Source organism: Giraffa tippelskirchi, chromosome 3 (assembly GCF_054371585.1).
Source record: "Giraffa tippelskirchi isolate mGirTip1 chromosome 3, T2T-mGirTip1v1.2.pri, whole genome shotgun sequence".
In the NCBI taxonomy this organism is placed as follows: Eukaryota; Metazoa; Chordata; class Mammalia; order Artiodactyla; family Giraffidae; genus Giraffa; species Giraffa tippelskirchi.
The window spans coordinates 172,557,407-172,579,137 of NC_137277.1; the positions used below are offsets into that span (position 1 = coordinate 172,557,407).

The 21,731-nt window shown below is 40.3% G+C and overlaps 1 protein-coding gene across 3 annotated transcripts in view; it reads left to right on the plus strand.

Annotated features, from left to right (window-relative positions):
* Nucleotides 1-21,731, plus strand: part of COL4A3 (collagen type IV alpha 3 chain) — a 151,460-nt gene that overhangs the window by 121,453 nt on the left and 8,276 nt on the right. For 2 of the 3 annotated variants that reach the window (XM_081584680.1, XM_081584679.1), the window contains exons 33-46: nt 162-251; nt 612-746; nt 6,576-6,674; nt 7,393-7,482; nt 7,815-7,954; nt 9,825-9,951; nt 11,203-11,283; nt 11,893-11,991; nt 13,820-13,867; nt 15,394-15,579; nt 16,250-16,380; nt 18,347-18,419; nt 20,716-20,787; nt 20,877-21,002. In XM_081584680.1, the coding sequence (XP_081440806.1) occupies nt 162-251; nt 612-746; nt 6,576-6,674; nt 7,393-7,482; nt 7,815-7,954; nt 9,825-9,951; nt 11,203-11,283; nt 11,893-11,991; nt 13,820-13,867; nt 15,394-15,579; nt 16,250-16,380; nt 18,347-18,419; nt 20,716-20,787; nt 20,877-21,002 (1,497 nt within the window). Of the gene's footprint in view, nt 1-161; nt 252-611; nt 747-6,575; nt 6,675-7,392; nt 7,483-7,814; nt 7,955-9,824; nt 9,961-11,202; nt 11,284-11,892; nt 11,992-13,819; nt 13,868-15,393; nt 15,580-16,249; nt 16,381-18,346; nt 18,420-20,715; nt 20,788-20,876; nt 21,003-21,731 lie in introns of all 3 variants that reach the window. The other variant, XM_081584678.1, reaches the window with a different exon arrangement.

Genomic DNA, 21,731 nt, shown 5'->3' on the forward strand with positions numbered 1-21,731 from the left:
AGAAAAAGGCCATTTCCTGGCCCATCTCCTAGACTATTATTTTCCTATTTACAGAAACCAGTTTTTCAACTCTCTTTCCTCTAAGTATACTTTATTTATGGAGTATTTGCTTTTCTCATTATTTACAACGTGTGCTGCCTTGTGTTCATTTCTTTCCACAGGTGAAAAAGGAATAATGGGGATGATGGGGTTTCCAGGCAACATTGGTCCCCCAGGGCCTCCTGGAAACCCAGGCACCCCAGGACAGAGGGGTAAGTGATGGAGTATCTTCCAGCTATTAGACGGTACAAACAATATCCGTTTAATTAGCAGGAAAATAAATTATATTTTATTCTTTGAGGAGAAAGTATTTCTGAGAGAATCGTGTATTTAATTTTGCAGTTTCCTGTATTCCTTTTTGCGATTTGAACAGAGGCGTATTTTTCTCCCTACAGGCTTTGACCACTACCCTCATGTGCATGCCTGTTTGGGAGCAACTATTTATCAAGTTCTCAGCCCTATTAACCTTTTTTGGTCTATGTGTCTTGTTTCATGATAAGCACTGTTAGCTTTTGAATCCTCATGGACTTTTAAAGAATTAAGGAACTGATACTGTTATTCCTGTCTTTTAGGGAGCTTTGGAATTCCAGGAGTAAAGGGCGAGAGAGGACCCCCAGGAGCCAACGGGGAACAGGGAGAGAGAGGAACTCCCGGGTCTCCTCAGATATTCCACTTAGTGGGGGACAAAGGGGAGCCAGGACTCAAAGGTAAAGACTTCTTTCCATTTAGACCAGAGCATCAGAGCTGATTCTGGGACTAAGAAATTATCCCGGAAAATCCCTTTAGTTGACATATGAGCACAGTGAGGACCAGGGTTTAATTTCACGCCCAAGCTCACAAAGCCAGTTGGTGGCTGAGCTCCACTAGAACTGGGTTTTGTGTGCCTTAACAAGAATACACTGCCTCTTTAAACATAACATTTTATTTCTAAGTTAATTCTGCATTTCAATCTGCTGTCTTTAAACTGTCACCAGTCAATTTTCAGAGTCTAAGCCTCAAAGCCCCCCTTTGACCAAGAATGGTGAAAATGAAACCTTTAGAAAATTCTACATAAAAAACTTCCCTGGCTGGAATAGAAACCTCCACCTCAAATTCTACTCTATTCTGTCAACTGCCAGGATGAATTTTTCTGATTGCATCCAAAAACTGCTTCTCATGCTCAGAGTTCTTTGGAGAATAATTACTGAAGAGAAAATATGTCTTGATTACAAGTCAATGCCTTTAAAAGGCTGAGAATTGTTAGCTATAGCTGTTAAGTTCAAATTCAAACCCATTCACATTATTTCAAATTATTTAAGCACTCTATATGACAGGTTTTGTTATATGATCAATGCAATCAATATTAAATCAAAATTTAAGAAAGTCTGCCTTGCAGTCTGGAGAAAGCAATGGCACCCCACTCCAGTACTCTTGCCTGGAGAATCCCATGGACAGAGGAGCCTGGTGGGCTGCAGTCCATGGGGTCGCTAAGAGTTGGACACGACTGAGCAACTTCACTTTCACTTTTCACTTTCACACATTGGACAAGGAAATGGCAACCCACTCCAGTGTTCTTGCCTGGAGAATCCCAGAGACAGGGGAGCCTGGTGGGCTGCCGTCTGTGAGGTCGTACAGAGTCAGACACAACTGAAGCGACTTAGCAGCAGCAGCAGCAGCCTTGCAATCTTCCTGATCAAATTGAGTAACTTTAGTAAAACAGAGAATTGCTGGGTGAAATTAAATGTTTGCAGATCAAACTTATATAGCAGGGAAAATAATGTGTTTGTAGTTGCAAAACCATATAAAGTTTTGGGTAATTTGTAATCAATTTTTAGAAGTCAGATTGTATTCAACAAATATTTACATGTTTTTTCAGGTAAGGTTTTACAGTCCAAGTACAGATTTGATTTTAAAATTCTGTATAGAATTCTGTAGACCAAGCTGGCAAGCTAAATAGCCATCTCTCCTAGAATTAGGAAGGACTTCACATAGTGACTTTGACCAGTGTTCTGGAGAGTGATTGAATCCAACTGATTCTCTAACTTAAAAAAATGGCTAAGCATTGGAAAAAACTGCAATTTTTTTTCTATAAAGGAAAATGAGCAAGTAAGTCAAGGTCTTTGGGGCATGTGCATACTTGCTAAGTCACTTTAGTCATGCCTAACTCTAAGGTCTTTGGGATGGTCCCCCTCTAATCTGCTGTCAAAGAGATAGTTTGGTTCTAGGTGCATACAGAAGATTGTGTTGCATTTTTAGCAATGAAATAGAAAGTAGTATTAATTTTATAAAACTCCTCTAGAACTGGTCTAAGTCAAGATATTGAAAAAAAAAAATACTGGCACAAATGTCCAGTCTTCATAAACAAACACTGCTTCGCTAAATTATCCTAGATGATTTAGGTAGTGTTGCAAACATTTTGAAAAAAAGATATGAATAGCATATCTGTGCCTGCATAAACTAAAATTTGGCATCATGAATGCACAATGGAGACTAATTTATAATTAAAAAATTGTTTCTGTGAAATATAAAGGGACGCATGTTATTTCTATGCTTCTAACAAAGTACAGTATGCATGGAGGCTGTCCTGTATGTTTCCTTTTGTCTTTTCAAACACTTAACCAAGGAGCAGAGAGTGAACAACAACAGCAAAAGATCACACTATCTAGGCCTCTCTAATTTCAATATGATTCATTTTTTTATCTGAATTTCTGACTTGAAGACATCCATTGCAAATAGTGGAAGAGCTATTAAGGGTACAAAAAAGCAGTCTTCCTCTCCTTGAGGAGTCTGCATGGGAGATTTAGGCATACGTACAAAGAGAAGGAGATGGCAACCCACTCTAGTATCCTTGCCTGGGGAATCCCCTGGACAGAGGAGCCTGGTAGGCTACAGTCCATGGGGTCGCAAAGGGTCAGATGCGACTTAGCAACTAAACAACAACAAAAAGAAAATGAATAATACAATAGAACTGTTGTGTTGCTTTTAGCAAAGACCTGTGAAGCCCTTCCCACATGCAGGTACTATTCCAAATTTTACAAATATTGACTCATTTAATTCTCACAACAACCCTAGGAATAGATGATTGCTATCATCCCATTTTATAGATGGGAGATAGAAAGGTCAAATTACTCAGTGTCATTCTGATAGGAAGTGCAGAGATGGACCTCACTCTGATGTGGTTCCAAAGTCCATACTCATTGAGGGCGAATGGATACATGTGTACATATGACTGGGTCCCTTCACAGTTCACCTGAAACTGTCACAGCATTGTTTGTTAATCACCTATACCCCAATACAAAATAAAAAGGTAAAAAACAAAGTCTATTCTCAGCCTCCTCACTCTGCTGTTGGCTGGGTACCAAGACAGTGAGCTTTGTGGGAGATGAACAAAGCAGAGATCACCTCAAATGGGGTAGTCAAAGAAGCCTCCATGGAAACTATACTCAATATCCTGTATTAAACTATAATGGAAAATAATATGAAAAATAATATATACATATACCGCTGAATTACTTTGCTACACAACAGAAATAACACTGTAAGTAACTATACTTCAATAAAATAATTTTTTTTAAAAATCCTCCATGAAGGAGGATTTAAATTGTGAGTAGGTTTCAAATTAGCAAGGAATATTCTTGGCTTAAAATCTTTCCAATTCTCCCCTTGCTTTAAGAATTCAACTTTCTTAGGCTGGCATCCAAGGTTCTCTACCACTTGCCCTTCGCCTACCTCTCCAGCCACAGGACATTTATCTACTCAACAATTATTTTTAGAACCTGACTGGGCATTTTACTGTGTCCTAAAGACAGAGAGGTGAACAAAGCAGTGCTAATATCCTGGTCACGAGGGAACTAACAGCTCAGTGGAGGAAAGAGGCAGTCATGTCTCTGAAATGATTTATATCCAGGACCAGGTAGTAAATATCTTAGGCTTTGTGGACCACCTATGACCCCAGCTGCATATTCTTCTTTGGTGTTTGTCTGTTTGTTTGTTTACAACCCACAAAAATGTGAAAGCCATCCTTGGATCTCCAGCCGTAAAACATGAAGCCGAATTTGGCCCACAGGCAGTCGTTTGCCACCCCTTAAAAAACAAACCAAATGAATAAATTAAATAATACATATTTTAGGTTATGATAAAGGACATATATGGAAAAAACAAAAGTTATAAAAGAAAAAACCTCTTGCCACTCACCACCCCTTCACACATGCATTTTCTTGTCTAGGAATTCTTGCTCCATTGCATGCTTTCTCCATCCATCTGGCTCCCACTTGGTCTTCAAGATTGAGCTTAAAAATATCCCCTCTTCTTGGGACTTCCCTGGTGGTCCAGTGGTTAAGACTCTGTGCTCCCAATGCAGGAGGTCTGAGTTGGTTTCCTGGTTGGGCAACTAAGATCCTGCATGCCTCATGGTGCAGCCAAAAATAAAAATTGAATAAAAATTTTAAAATTCCCCCTCCTCTCAGAATTCTTATGTGTAGCACATTGTGCCCAACTCTGTTACAGAAACTATCTCACTGTATGGTGATTTTTTATTTGGCTCTCTCCAATTAAATACTAAAAACTGGGACAGAGGGAACATGATTTACTTATGTCTCCAGTACTCAAAACAGGACCTGTCTATTAATTCGTACTCAATCCATATGTGACGGAAAAGGCAATGGCAACCCACTCCAGTACTCTTGCCTGGAAAATCCCATGGACGGAGGAGCCTGGTAGGCTGCAGTCCATGGGGTCGCTAAGAGTCAGACACGACTGAGTGACTTCCCTTTCACTTTTCACTTTCATGCATTGGAGAAGGAAATGGCAACCCACTCCAGTATTCTTGCCTGGAGAATCTCAGGGACAGGGGAGCTTGGTGGGCTGCCATCTATGGGGTCGCACAGAGTGGACACAACTGAAGCAACTTAGCAGCAGCACCCATATGTGAATGAATGAATATGTAAGCAGGGAAACAGGGAAAGGAAGTGAATCTGCTTGAGGAAAGGCACAAGCCAGGCCATGGAGAGATTGTAGAATGCTCTAAGTGTTGGCAGCCACGTTAGGCATTACTGACAAAATGAAGGCACGACCCCAACCCCCTCTCCTCATCCCGCAGGCATGGTCCCAAGATGAAGGAGTTAGGTCTTGTGATTCTGACTTGTCCTTGCCTTCCTTTGGTTGAGTTGGCTGGAAAAAATGTTAAGGTGCTTACTGTTCTTGCATGATAAGGCACAAAGCCTTCTGCAGTTGCCCAGGAAATAATCCATAAAGTTACATTTGTTCAAGGACCTTTACAAAGAATGTTCCAGGATGAGCACATAGGCCGCAGCTTGAGGCCATGGGAAAGATTGTTATTGAGACCTGCTTGTGAGGGAAATGTTTATGGCAAAAGAAGTTTGCTGAGTTTAGGGTTTAGGAATAATTAAGAATAGTTAGAAGCTAAAAGTTTAAGGTATGTTGTAGTGTTGGCATATTTTACTATAGCTTATAGAGACTAGCAATTTTAAAGATACTAATAGCTAGAAGCCTTTTTAAGAGATAATGAGCTTAAGCAGGATTTAGAAAGATAAGAAATAAACTGAGGAATGTGGTATGCGGCCCAGAGACAAACTTGAGTTACAATGTAATCACAGGGACACTTAAGAGGGAACTCTGAAGGACAATAATGATTTATGGAGACAGTAATTCTGGCTGAGGGGAAACTGAAGATGTCAAATCTCTGACCTAATGCTTTTGTAAAAGTATAAAAGAAAACCTGATGCTTGAAATGAACATGCAGTCCAGTACTTTGAGTGAGAGGTTGCATCATTCTCCACCGACACCATTCATCCCTTCAGGGCGATTCCCTGGCTGCTGGAGCTGGACTCCAGCATCTAAGCGCCCATGAAGGGAATTCATCATTTACTCTGAGGGCAAAGGAGAGGCAATGAATATTCTTTAGCAGGAGAATAATGTGATCAAAACCATGTTTTAGGAAAAGCAGGATGGTGTTGTGGGACTGGGTTCAGATCCCAGCATTACCACTAACTGATGTTGTAACTCTAGATTAGTTCATTGACTTCTTAAGGAGTCTCAATTTTCTCATCTCTCCACCCAATCTGGAAAGGCTCAAGAATTCATTGAGATTGCCTGAAGATTAAATCAGATAATTAAAAGAAAACAATGTCTTCCATAAACCATTACTTAATAAATTATATTTGTAATAGATGGATTAAGAATGCAGTAGTCCAAATAAGAATAGTGTAGTAGAAGACCCTCTGTCATTAATTTAAAAAAAAAGAAAAGAGCTGTATTTAGGCCACTAATTCCTAAAATGTTGGTTTAAAGTGTAAACATTATGGTAATTGCTAGTGTTCTTTGAGAACTATACCTAACTCATGCCAGGAACTGTGCTAATGTTTTTTATGTTATCTAATTTAATCCTCTTTTTAAATAAAATATGAACCCAAATCTGCCCATGCTCTTAACAAATATTCTATGTATATTATAATAATAGCTCATAAATTTTAATCAGGATGTAGAAAAGTCTGATAAAATTCTAACCTGTATGTTTAATACATGGTTTTTAACTTTAGGACTTGCAGGAAAGCCTGGTGAGAAAGGAAACAGAGGCATTCCAGGGCTACTGGGTATAAAAGGACTCCCAGGGCTTCCTGGACCACCAGGACCACCAGGTATGGCTGATTCTCTAATAGAAATATCAGTAGTTAAGTTTTCCTAGACCTAAAAGTAACAAAAATGTGTTTCTAGAATATGAATTCTGCCCCAACAGTGTTCCAACAGAAATCTGTTTCTTATAATTTAACCAAATTGTGGTCATCCTGCATTAACTAAAAATATTAACCTACATGAAGTTTTATTTTGCATTCAAAATGTTATTTTGAAATTGCTGGTATGTATTGCAAGCTATAATTTATTACAATATCATATGTCCTGGAAGAAAGTAAGAGAAAGCTTTAGAGGGCTCTTTCTATTTTAAACAAGTTATTCAGTTTGCAAAATAATTTTTTTAATAAATAAAGTAGTCCCCTATTCCCCATGACAGCATCAGTGATGAAATTTATTGCATGGTAATAACATTACCTTATTGCATTTGGAAATCTATTACTGTATTGTCACAGTAGCCCCTTCTTTCCTGCTGGCCTTGGTCCTAGGATGATTTTGATGTTTGAACTCCAGGCCTGCTCACCAAAATATAATTTTCTCTAACTGTACATTTTCTGAGTTGCCAGTCCCTTTCCTATTTGAAGGCATAAAGGCAGCTAAACAAGTACTGAACCAGCTGGTCTGGTTGCTCTGGATTCATTCATCTGTGCAAGCAACAAGTGTTCATTGAGAATATACTGTGTCCAGAAACTACACAGAGCCTATGACTATTTATTTGTTCTCAAGGTCCCAGAGGAGAACCAGGAAGCATTGGGAATCCTGGTGAGCCAGGACCACGTGGCATCCCAGGAAGCATGGGAAATATGGGAGTGCCAGGTAACGCATAACGTCCTATTGTGAGCCTACAACCTCCTGATGAGTCCTGATTCTAGATTTTCTGTGTTGTCACTTTGGTTTTCCACTTGGTAGAAAGTTGGTGTAAAACAACTAGATATGCTTTTAGACAAAGGTACTGTATGCAGCAAGAACATGAGAATGAAATAAATATTTACACTGTGCAGAAAATCATCCATTGAGGCTACCTGATACATTAGAGCTTCTGAGAAACCAACTTCATGGGAGAAAGATGGTTTGTGCAAAGATCAGAAGTAGAATCCTTCAAGATCTCTGCTTTTACCTGTTTTACTTGATTTCTTTCCTAATTTCAGGTACTAAAGGAATGAAGGGAACTGTGGGATTCCCAGGTCTTGCTGGAAGTCCAGGCCTCCCAGGGATTCATGGTCTCCAAGGAGATAAGGGAGAGCCAGGTTATTCAGAAGGTGCAAGGCCAGGACCACCAGGACCAAAGGTATGTAGGCCGCTGAAGTACTTACATTTTGGTAGTGGAATGAGTCCTTTTAAATATCAACAAGCATCTGGATTCATTATGGGCAAGGAAAATTGAAAACATTACTATATTTTCAGGCATTTGTTTGGGCTCCCCCCCCCTCCCCATAACTGAGGATGTCTATCACACAGTTTCAACTTCTGAGTTTATTTTCTCTAGTTTCAGCCCCCGAGATATTTCTCATAACTGGCCCTGCAATTTATGCATGCTTCCTAAAAGATATAAAATAAATTTAGAGAATTATGAAAAAGCAAACACACACAAAAAATCCTAAGAGACATTTATTTTTCTTAATTGTTTTAGAACTTTATTTTCATTGCATTACACAGAGGATTTCTTTATCTTGTCACACTGTTTTCAGTGCTTATGCTCTGTCCAAGTCCCCCCGTGTATGTTGTACTGGAATGGATGTCAGAGTCCTCCCTTGTATGTTGTATCATGCAGTAACCAAAAGTTTCAGTGGGGCTCAGTTGTTCATTTAGGTTTATCTTCTTCCAACCTTTCTGTCTATAGCAACTACACTAAGATTCAGAGTGAGACTGATAGAGAATAACTAACAGAAATCCCCACAAGCAAGGTGTTTTAACTTGTAATTCCATGGACCCCTGGGGAAGCCTATTGGATCCAAAGAAAAACCAAATCCAGATTGATTTCATCGATCCTGAAGTTGAATGAAAACTGTTTGGAGACAGGGTTTTTTGTTTGCTTGTTTTTCTTTTGTAGGAGTCTGTTATTTTTCATCAGACTTTTAAGAGTATATGATTCCAAAGAATGTAAAAATTGTTATTTAGGGGACTTTCTCCCTGACTCTCTTTTGAGTCAATAAAATACCACCTTTCCTAAAGATTTCCTCCAGCTATAAATCAATAAGAAAGAAAAATTTTTAGAAACCACGAAGACCCAAGAAAGTAACCCTTTATTACTTGGAGTACAAACAAATTTCCTTTGCCCTTATTTTTAACTAGATCCTCAGAAAGCCAGGGAGAGATTCTTTCCATTCTTTCCTCAATGAGAAATTGTATTTGACTTAATTCATTCAATTAATTAACAGTTTCATTAAGATTTAAATTTTTCATAGGTAACTACAGAAGAAATTTTTTTTTTAAGCTGTACACTGAACACAAAATGAGCTGGCTTTATCATGCTGGCAAATCTTAGTAACAGAGTAGTATCTTAATCAGCTACCTTCAAGATTTTGTAAGTCACTATCAAATCCATATGTTCTGGCTTATCATAAAAGCGAGGTACAGATTTAATGAATAGAAAACCATGGAAAGTTTTGGGTTTTTTACATTTATTTATCTGTATGCAGAGTATTTGATGAACACACATCTATTTGTTCTGCTTGCTTCTTACACCTGAGTTAAACATTACAATTTGAACTTATACATTTGTGATTAATATCTGTCTCCCAGTGGTCTCTAAAGTTCCATGAAGGCAGAGATTGTATCTATCACATATCTGTATGCAATTACCATCTGTATGCCATATTCCTGGCTTCCTGGGCATAGGACTCTCTATAGCTACAGAGGTCCCATGCTGATAAGGACTCCAGGCTTAATTTAATGCTCTGCCACCATTTCTGTCTTGAATTGCTTTTTAAAAGTTTAATTTTAAAAAAACAAGAGAGGTGCATTTTCATTTTGCACTGCACCCCACAAATTATGTAGCCATCCTGTTTCCAGCAAGTTTTCAGGGTGCTGGCTTACAGCAGACATTTACCATGAATTGCTAAATAAATCAATAAATGCAAACTAACATAGTTTGTACTTAATTCTGATCACATATCCTGCTTATATGAGAATTTTAAAGGTGTTTGACTGAATTTAAGGGAGATCCAGGATTGCCAGGTGACATGGGCAAGAAAGGCGAAAGAGGGCCACCTGGCGCACCTGGACGTTCGGGGCCTGCTGGACCAGAGGGACTTCCTGGGAGTCCTGGACCCCCTGGCCACCCAGGTGAGCCTGGCTTTGCAAACTGAGTGCTGGAAGCCTGACACGGGTATGGCCCTCGCTTCCTAGAATACTGAATGGAAAGCTGTTTAGGCTTTTGTACTACAGCTGCCTTCTTTCACCTTTGATCTTTAAAATCAAAGACGCTAAGAAACAGCAAATGAATTGCAAGGAGCCCATTTCAGTCCAGTTTGGTGACCTGAAATCTTAAAACCTCCTGTAAACAAAATTTGGGGAGTGCTACCTCACATGAATTCAACCTAAAGACATGAAATGTTAGCTCAGTGTACTTAGGATATTTGTATTAGTTTCCTAGGGCTTCCAAAGCAAATACACAGACTGGGTGACTTAAACAGAAATTCATTTTCTCACAGTTCTGGAGGCTGAGAGCCTGAGATCAAGGTGTCCCAGAGCTGATTTCTTCTGAGGCCTCTATCCTTGGCTTATAGGTGGCCTCCTTCTCCAGGTGTCTTTCCTCTGTGTATCTGTGTCACAGTCTCTTCTTGTAAGGACATCAGTCATGTTGGATTAGGGTCACCATCTGCCTTGGTGACCGCTTTTTAACTTAATTACTTCTTTAAAGACGCTGCCTGGGAATTCCCTGGTGGTCCAGTGGTTAGGACTCCACTGGGGGCCAGAGTTCAATCCCTGGTCAGCGAACTAAGATCCCACAAGTGGGGCAGCACAGCCAAAAAATAAATAAAGACCTACCTCCAAATGCAGTGATATTTTGAAATACTAAGTGATGAAGACTTCGGCAGATGCATTTGGGGGCAACACAATTTAACCTGTAACACTGTTGATCTGAGACTTTTTTTTTCCTGACATGTTTCCAGTTCGAACACTGGGTTGCTTTCTTATTAATATTTGCTTGTTATTTGGGTTTTCACTTCATTTGATCAAAAACAACTACTCAGTCACTGGTTTGCAGCTTCAGGTCTTACCTAAAGGCAATATTTAAACTATTTTTTCCAAACATGGAAAGGTGCAGTGGATTTGCTGCTAAATCCCAATTAAAGTAATAAATCAGATATTCAGCTGTCCACCTGGCATCCCTTTGAAAATGAGTGGACACATCTCTGCTGTGCTTCTCTGGGGAAATAACATCCAAGACAAAACCCACTGTGACTGGTAGCAGGAGCGACCCCTGGAAGACCAGCTTGAGCATAATTGACTGTAACAACTGACATTTAGCTATTGTTGGAATCATTCATCTTGTGGTTTTCTTTTTTCCTTTCCCTCTCTCTTCATTTACAGGGAAATCTGGTCCTGGTGGTGATTTGGGGTCCAAAGGAAACAAAGGCTTCCGTGGCTTTCCAGGAGTAAAAGGCCCTCCAGGTTCCATTTTTGTATTTTGTCTAGTTCCCTTTTGTGAGGGAAGCATGTTTTCTATATGATTGGAATCTCTTTCTACCTACCTGTATCTCTGACCCACGACTGCTCCTTGGAAGGTAGCTTCCAGTTACCCAGTTTCCAGACAACAATGCGGAAAAGTGAGGTTAGGTATAATTCAAAGATCAGGCTTCCTAGGTGGTGCTTGTGGTAAAGAACCTGCCTGCCAATGACGGAGACATAAGAGACATGGGTTCAATCCCTGGATCTGGAAGATCCCCTGAAGGTGGGCATGGCAATTCGCTCCAGTATTCTTGCCTGGAGAATCCCCATGAACAGAGGAGTTTGGTGGGCTACAGTCCATAGGTTTGCTAAGTCGACATGACTTAAGCGACTTAACTTGCCCTCTCTCCCAAATCAAAGATCAGCCAATCTACCCAAAGTGAAAAATCCTCATGATAGCACTAACCAGTCCATGGCTTTCACTGTGAGTTTAGCTTCATGTCACTACAGTTCTGAAAAGTGAACACTTTTTACAGAATTCCACACATCTGGGATTCACATCAGGCCATTGGTAGGAAGTAAATCCTCTCTTTGAATGGCTTTTTTTTCCAGGTCCTCCAGGATTGCCAGGAAATCCTGGAGCAGTGGGTGAGAGAGGTAATCAAGGACTTGATGGAATTCCTGGTCCAGCCGGAGAAAAAGGAGAAACAGGTACAGCTTGCTCATCGTAGATACACTAGTTTTACTTTTCACAGAATGATTAGTGACACTGTAATTCTTCACCATTCTAGAAATTCTTCCCTGACAGAACTGATGACCTTTAAGTTGTTCTGAAACTGAAGTTGCTCAGTCGTGTCCAACTCTTTGCGACCCCATGGACTGTAGCCTACCAGGCTCCTCTGTCCATGGGATTTTCCAGCCAAGAATACTGGAGTGGATTGCCATTTCCTTCTCCAGGGGATCTTCCCAGCCCAGGGATCGAATCCAGGTCTTCCGCATTATAGACAGACACTTTACCATCTGAGCCACCAGGGAAGTCCAAAGTTGTTCTGGGTTGTAATAATTCTGTTACCAAAGTGAAGTTGACCAAGTAGAATAAACTTTATATATAGGTCAATTTCACATTAGGGAATATATAATATATGTGTGTGTGTCAGTCGCTCAGTAATGTCCATCTTTGCAACCCCATGGACTGTAGTCCACCATGCTCCTCTGTCCATGGGATTTTTCAGGTAAGAATACTGAAATGGGTTGCCACTTTCTACTCCAGGGGATCTTCCCAACCCAGGGATCAAAGTCACATCTCTTGTATCTACTGCATTGGCAGGCAGATTCTTTACCACTGTGCCACCTGGGAAGCCACACATAAATATATATATATATATATATATGCATGAAGATGAATATATATTGTGTGTGTTAGTCACTCAGTCATGTTTAACTCTGAAAGGTTGTTGCTGAGCCGTGAAAGACACTGGGATTCTTGGCCTCTGGAGGAGAGGAATTCAATCCAGGGCCAGTGACGAGACTTGATCGCTCAGAGCTTTTGTGTGATAAAGTTTTATTAAAGTATAAAAGAGATAGAGAAAGCTTCTGACATAGACATCAGAAGGCGGCAGAAAGAATACCCCCCTGCTAGTCTTTAGCCGGATGTTATATAGCTACCAGCAGGCTGCTAATTAGAGAAAGGGAATGTCTCGAAACTCAGAGACAGGCACTAGGCCCCTCACCCACAACATGCATTTTGAGATAACATTGGCACAAGGTGAGTCATCCCAGGCCATAAAACGATTGACATGAATCTTGAAGAAAGGCAGGTTTCCAAGTAAATATATAGTTTTATTAACATAGATTAGGAGAACAACATGTGAGTAAAACTGGAGAAGGAAACAGCAACCCACTCCAGTATTCTTGCCTGGAGAATCCTATGGACAGAGGAGCCTGGCAGGCTACAGTCCATGGGGTCGCAAGAGTTGAACGCAACTTAGCAACTAAACCATATGAGTAAAACATACTGGTTTTTGAGCCCTTATTGGTTCTGAATCTTAAGCAGAACTGACTTGAAGAAAGACTGAGTCTAGGGTAAATACACAGTTCATTAACATAGCTTAAGAGAAACATTTCCAAAAGAAAAATGCATTGGTTAGCTCATGGTTTGAGAAAAGTTAAGTTCAGGTGGAACCAGGTGTCATCATGGCAACACAGAAATTTTAAGAGAAACCTCCTCTTAAATTTGTATGGAGAAGGGAAAAAATCTGACACTTGTAGTTTGTTTCCTCCTGCCGCTTAAGAGAGATAAAAAAAAGTCTGACACTTGCAGCCTATTTCCTCCGTTTGCAGACCCCTAGCCTTCCTGCCTGTTACCCTCTCAACTCTTTTCAGTCCCATGGACTGTTGCTTACCAGGCTTCTCTGTCCATGGGATTCTCTAGGCAAGAATACTGGAGTGGGTTGCCATTTCCCTTCTCCATAATATATATTATATGATATAAATTAACTGTATATATAACATATTGAAATACCAACATTTTCTCCTTCAGGGTTGCTGGGAGCACCTCCAGGTCCAAGAGGGAAACCTGGTCCTCAAGGTGAGTGGTTCTTCCTCCCAAACCTGGTGATATACATTTTCAAGGACAGAATCTGATTGAATAGCCCTGACAGATACACTTAGCATTTTGAATTAAAGAAGTCTCAGCGGTAACACAGAATATTTATATTCTTAGCATTCAAGTAAAAATGTTCCATTATTACCATCACAACAAAATGAAAAACTAGACACTGTGATCCAACTTTCAAATTTCCATCTATGAAAGTAACAAGACTTCTGCATTTCCTTCCTTGTTATCAGCATGGTTTAAATGTATCACCTCCTAAAAAGATGGAGGTGGACCTGATAGCTTCTCAAGGAAAGTTTCCTCCCTGTGCTATTCTGAGCTGCAGGAGTAACGCTAATCTTTTGCCCCCTTGTTTTCTTTACTGGTCTGATTCCAGCCTCTGGAGCCAGTGTGTGGCTCAGGCTGCTGTTTATTCAGGGCTTGCCCATAACTCTCTCAGGATGACAGACATGGCAACTTATTGAACATGTCATTAAGAACATACACGTGTTTTGCTTGCCTCAGACTGTTGCCAGACCCTTCAAGCATTTCAGAGCTTGCAGAGAGCTGAAATCATCTAAATTCTTTCTTTTAAAAGTATAAATTACAGGCATAAAAAAGAACATGGTAGACAAAGTGTTAGATATTCAGTTTTATTTTCATCATCACTTTAAGCATTCTCTACATAATATATAACTCCCCAAGCCCTTACCTGAGCCACCAGCCTCATCCTCACTTTTCCTTCTTCCTTCCATCTTTTCCTATTATCATGCCATTTACTATTTTATTTCTAGAATATTTCTAGAGTAACACAAAGATGGGAGAGAGCAGGGGGAGATTGTTTTCAATTCATAAAACATTTTCCATTCATGAATGTCAAAGCACAATTTCTTGAAGGTTTTCTGAGATTAAAAATATTAGTATTAAGTGGGGGAGTCTTCTTTGGTAAATCCAAATCTCTCACCACGTTTCTCCCAGACTAGTGTTTATCTTATGGGGGAGAAGTAATCAGAGGACAGAACAGGAATTGTAGCTTTGTCATTCCGTCATCGGGGTTTGGCTGAGCAACACTTGAAATGCACAAACAGTCCCTGAAGTTTAGCTTTTCAATGCTCTGTTGAATTAAATAAATAATGTGATTAAATAAAGTCATTGTAATTAAAATTCACCAGATAATAACAGACAGAACACTTTAGAGCTTATACTATGCTTTTTCATCTGCATATTCTCTCATTTGATATTTAAAGAACCGAGTTAAGTCACATATTACCTCTATTTTTAAAATAAGAGAACAGTGAAATGACTTTACCAGGAGCAACATATAGCCGGAGGCGGAACTGAGTCGAGTCTGGACCCTGTCTTCATAGACGTACATCTCTTTTGTCGGCCTCTTTAAAAAAAAATTATATTTTGAATCTTAATACCTGTAAGCAAAGTGTCTCTGTTATTAGGGATAACCACAAACTGTAACATCAAACACAGGGGCATTACAGAAACTTACCAGACTTTTTTCTTTGCAGGAGCCAAAGGAGATAGGGGAGCACCAGGCTTGCCCGGCCTCCCTGGCAGGAAAGGGCCAGTGGGAGATGTTGGGCCTCCAGGGCCCATTGGCATGACAGGACCTCAAGGGGCACCAGGCTTTCCGGGTGTAACCATCCCTGGCCAGAAAGGAGATCAAGGTCCACCTGGCTCCAGAGGAAACCCAGGTAGAGAAATCTACTTTTAAATATGATAAAAGAATGAAAATAACATTTGACATCAGAAGATTTCAACCCACTCATGTGACCATCTTGCTTCTTTTTCCTTCTGGTCTTCTCTGTTTTCCCATGTCCACCTGTCCTCACGTGGGGTGCATAAGGCTGTTGGTGTGGAGACAGAGGGACCTGTTTGAAAAGTTAGCAAATACTGGCACTTCCCTGGTGGTGCAGTGGTTAAGACTTTGCCTTCCAATGCAGGGGGTGCAGGTTCGATCCCTGGTCGGGAAAGTAAGATCCCACATGCCTGTGGCCCAAAGAAACAAAACATAAAACAGAAGCAGTATTGTAACAAATTCCACAAAGGCTTAAAAAACGGTCCACATCCAAAAAAAATTTTTTTAAAAGAGAAAGCAAAATTAGTAAATATCAAGTTCATGAGCCTGGGAGAGAGAGAGAGGCATCCATTCACCAGTACTAACTGAGCCCCTACTGTGTGTAAGGTACTGGGTTAGGCACTGATTCTGCTCTAACAAACCATCATCAAGGAGAAGTAGTTCCTGCCTCATGCCTTGTGCCAGGTAACGTTAAGGTGCAGGGTTTGCTCTTCACTCAAAAGGGTACTAACAGAACCTGCAAAGCTCCCTGAGTGATAATACTGACAGGTTTTTTGTGAATTCAGGCATGCCTGGTCCTCCTGGACCTCCAGGGAGTCCTGTAGAAGGCATAAAAGGAGACAAGGGGTTGATGGGAGAGCCTGGCCAAAGAGGTCCACCTGGAGCTGTAGGAGACATGGGGCCTCCGGGTCATCCGGTAAGTGGGAAATTATTTTGACGTCTGACCAACCTAGACAGCATATTAAAAAGCAGAGATATTACTTTGCCAACAAAGATCCATCTAGTCAAGGCTATGGTTTTTCCAGTAGTCATGTATGGATGTGAGAGTTGGACTAGACAGAAAGCTGAGTGCCAAAGAATTGATGCTTTTGAACTGCAGTGCTGGAGAAGACTCTTGAGAGTCCCTTGGACTGCAAGGAGATCCAACCAGTCCATCCTAAAGGAAATCAGTCCTGAATATTCATTGGCAGGACTGATGCTGAAGCTGAAACTCCAATACTTTGGCCACCTGATGTGAAGAACTGACTCATTTGAAAAGACCCTGATGCTGGGAAAGATTGAAGGTGGGAGGAGAAGGGGATGAGAGAGGATGAGATGGTTGGATGGCATCACTGACTTAATGGACATGAGTTTGGGTAAACTCCGGAAGTTGGTGATGGACAGGGAGGCCTGGTGTGGTGCAGTCCATGGGGTTCCAAAGAGTCGGACATGACTGAGCAATGGAACTGAACTGAATGCTTCTAAGTTGACTGCCAGGATCAGATGTACCTGGAAGCAACACAAGTTTCCTACTTGTGATGCTTCTATTCAGTGAACCCAGAAAATAACAGAGTCTGGAAGGTTCAAAGAATCAAAGGACCTTAAGTGTTGGGCAGATTTGGTCTCTAAGAGGCCTGTGAAAGTTCAGTCTATTTGGGGCCCTTCTCTGTGTCATTCCTGACCTCATCTTGTTTCGACTTTAAACAATTTCACGTAGAAGCTTGGCATCACTCTAGATGACAACAAAATTTTTCTCCATTAATAGGATTTCAAAATCATCTTTGCCATCCCCTAAATGTCTATTTTTCCCCACAACATACTTTCCAGTATTTATGAATAGCTTCCATTTCCTTCTGAGTATTTTCTCTCCCAATAAGTATATTTTTCCCTCAATTTCAGTTTAACCTTTCATCAGTGTGCCTCTATTCTGAATATATCCTAGTTTGCCAATACCTTAAGAATGCAGCCCCTGAGATGAATACCTTCTAGGAATATGAATTTAGTACCCCACAGAGTAGCTACAAGACAGACAAGTCTCACTATTCTGAACATTCTGTTTTATAATCCAGCCTATAAGTCCACATGGGGCTTCCCAGGTGGCTCAGTGGTAAAGAATCTGCCATCCAATGCAGGAGATGCGGGTTCGATCCCTGGGTCAGGAAGATCCCCTGGAGAAGGAAATGGCAACCCACTCCAGTATTCTTGCCTGGAGAATTGCATGGGCAGAGGAGCCTGGCGGGCTACAGTCCATGGGGTTGCAAACAGTCAGACTTGACTGAGCTACTAAACAACAATAAAAACAGAATTCCACATGGATTGTTTGGCTGCCTAGTCACCACATGATCATCACACATTGAGTTTATGGTCAGTGAAAGCCCTTGTGCCTTTTCTGCCTGAACTGCTATGAAGTTTCCTCCATTACTTTCTGTCTTGTCCATTTGTGTATTTGTGACTTAAGTGCAGAACTTTCACATTTATTTTTCTTAGATATCATCTTGTTCCTTTAGGCTCATGCTCCATTATAATTTTCATTCTGGCAATCTGATACCTGTTCTTCCGGAAAGATCTCCGAATGCCGGGAAGTTCACTTTGAAATACAGAATATCCAATTGTATCTGATACACTAACATACATTCACATCAAAAGTTATGTTTGCTCTTGTGTTCAAAGGTAGTTTTTACTTGTTTTTTATTGAAAAATCATAGTCCTAAGGTGAGGTCTAGGTGACATAGAAGTTACAGGAGGTGATATAGTGGATTGGAAGGTAAAAATGATGTCTATCAACTTTAGATCATTCTGACCCAATATAATAAATGTCTTATATGCTTTAAAAAAAAACTATAATTAATATTGTGATTTTAAAAATTTGTCTTTGGTTTTGCTTCTTCTTATTTGAAATATAGGGAGCACCAGGTGTCCCCGGTCGGCCAGGGGCCAGAGGTGATCCTGGATTCTACGGATTTCCAGGCATGAAAGGTACTGTTTTTGTTCAGTCCTCTGTGGATGCAAAGACAATGACCATGAGTCACATTTTAGGGCACACAGATGTTTACTGAACCCGTAGTGTCAGAACAGGCTGGGTGCAAATAGAATGAATGAAAAAGGGAGAATGAAGCAGGACGACTACACCAGCACCCAACCCCAGAGGCCTTAAAAATTAAACCATATCTGAAGGATGGAAACTCTAGAAAAGCTTAAAAGAGAAACAGTTTGAAGTGGTGACTTTTGAGTGCACTGATGTGTGTTGGGCTAGAGAATGGGGAACTACATCAATAGCAACAGTGTTGCTTTGAATGATTTATTTTACTTTGTGCCTATGTGATAATTTTAAAAAGCTGAAAATCTAAAAGAATATTCACAAACTGATCATGGGGGAGGGTAAGTAAATTTTTATATGCACATTTAAGCGTTTGTTTTTTTTATGGGGCACATGTATCATGTTTTTTAATCAGAGAAAACATAATTTGGAGTTTTAAGTTTAAAACATTCATACACATAAAATTTAAACTTCAGGTTTAAAGAAAATCCCCCATTCAGAAAATCCCCCATAATGGTCCTATGACCTCAAATGACATTGTGAATATTGAATGTGTTGTCTTAGCAGGTTGAATCCACTGGGATTGTTTTGTGTGTGCATGGAATTGATGATCATAGTATAAATAGATACTAAATTAGTATTAACCAAAGTGAACAAGATCACATTTCCATGAAAGACACTTTTCCAGTTCTGAGGGAGGACAAAGTGGAAGTCAAAGATAGCCTTTTCAGTTTTTCAGTCACTGGCTCTTCAAAGAGCAAAATAACTAAGGAGAAAGCAAAGCAAGAGATTCTGAGAAATCTCACTAGCCACTGGGTGGGTGAACACTGGCAGGCAGCCTGGGGAAGATGTGGACCATTTGTCACTCTTCCAAGTCTCAGAACAGGAACAGCTAAGACTTGAAAAATTATAGAAAGCCATACCAAAGAAAGAAGTATTCTGGTGAAATATTTAGATGTATATCGAGGGCATGTGTGCGTGCATGCTAGGTTGCTTCAGTCGTGTCTGACTCTTTGCGACCCCATGGACTATAGCCTGCCAAGCTCTTCTGCCCATGGGATTCTCCAGGCAAGAATACTGGAGTGAGTTGCCATTTCCTCCTCCAGGGGATCTCCCCGACTCGGGGATCGAACCCGTATGTCTTATTTCTCCTGCATTGGCAGCTGGGTTCTTTGCCAGCAGTGCAACCTCCGAAGCCAAGGAGGATTCATAAAATAAGAAGTATTAACCAGTTCTTTTGAAATATGTTCCATGAAACACATTCAGTTATTCTCTTAGATATCAGAATAAGACTGTCCATCATCTGGCACCACTAATGAGTTTGAACTTCTTTATTTGGAAATTTTTATTCCCCAAAAGATTAGGCATCTTCTGGTAGATATAAGCAAATATTAACATATCCTCAAGTTCTGATATCAAGTGGATAATTTATAGTGTGATTGCCAGTTAGCTTTTGATAATATAATTGTTTTATTATATTTCTGCTATGAATATCATATTTAGTATTAAGTTCTAAGTAATGAGATGTTAGAGCAACCCACTTCAGTATTCTTGCCTGGAAAATCTCACGGACAGAGGAGCCTGGTGGGCTACAGTCCATGGGGTCGCAAACAGTCAGACATAACTTAGGGACTAAACAGCAACAACAATTAGAAATGATATGTACATTGTGTCAAGATTTGTAAAGAGTGTTTCTCCAAACCAATGTTTCTTGATAACTTTTTATTCATGTCAAAGACTGTTTTGGAGAGAAACCTTACTACTTTGATAGTTTTCATCAAACAAGATATTCCATATGAGCTCATGAGAGTTCCTAATATAACTAACTTTGGGCTACTAGTAAAGCTAGAGTAAAAAGCTGAGAAAGTAGATAACTATGACAACCAATATAACTCACTAGGAAGTACTAAAATAAGATTTAATGTCACTTCATATTTTACCTTAAATATTAAATTGGTTTCTGAACTTAAAAAGAACTCTTCCCCTTCAATGCTAAGATACCAGTACTTAATGTATACTTCTAGAATACATTTTTAACAGACACTACACATGACCAATTGGGCCCAAATGAAATGCTACAACCCACATGAATATAACTAAGTCGCTGTCCTTGTCATGCAGCTCACAACCTCCACTCATCACTCCCAGAATCTCCCCTTAGAGACAGTAATCAGTCTGAAGAGCTAGGAAGCCCATTGTTCCATGTGAAATGACATTGACTTTTTTTTTTTTAAGGGGAGAAGGGTAATTCAGGATTTCCAGGACCACCTGGACCTCCAGGGCGAATTGGGCCAAAAGGACCACCTGGTAAATATATTATTTCCTTCATATTGCTCTCAGTGAAGAAAGAGTAGCTCATCAGGAAAGCCATCATCCTCTTTTGTTTATGCCAATAGGTGTACGTGGAGAGCCTGGCACAGTGAAGATCATCTCCCTTCCAGGAAGCCCAGGCCCACCTGGTTCAGCTGGAGAACCAGGGATGCAAGGAGAACGCGGGCCCCCGGGACCACCTGGAGATCCAGGTGTGGGATCACTAGGAAGTAGTTGAACCAAACTTCTTGTAAAGAGATTTGGAAACAAATGATACAACTTCACAGAAAATGTTACACATTATAGTGTTTTTAATAATCAGCTTTCAGTCAGTTCAGTTCAGTCACTCAGTTGTGTCTGACTCTTTGCAACCCCATGGACTGCAGCACGCCAGGCCTTCCTGTCCAGCGCCAACTCCCGGAGTTTACTCAAACTCATGTCCAATGAGTTGGTGATGCCATCCAACCATCTCATCCTCTGTCATCCCCTTCTTCTCCTGCCTTCAATCTTTCCCAGCATCAGGGTCTTTTCAAATGACTCAGCTCTTCGCATCAGGTGGCCAAAGGACTGAGCTTATTTTACTCTAGGCCAGCAAATAAAAGACCTTTTGACCCTACTGACAACTGTTGTTTATAGTATAAAGTTGAGCAAATACACTATAGGGCACTCAGGATTGTTTTTTATTAAAGTAAAAGTATGAAGTCTATCTTCTCTGAAAACTGCCAGTCTTAGAGTTCTATTTCTAAATGATTGCCTGAATAAACCCAAGTTCAATGTAAAATATTTACACCTCTCCAACACTTTGCACAGCACTTGGAAAATTAGTAAATGCAAATGTACTTACTATTATGAAATCTTTTTAAATTATTGGTGCATGGAAATTGAACTAAACCCTTTCTATTGGCCTAGCATATTGTTAATAGACCTCTGGATGGAATCGT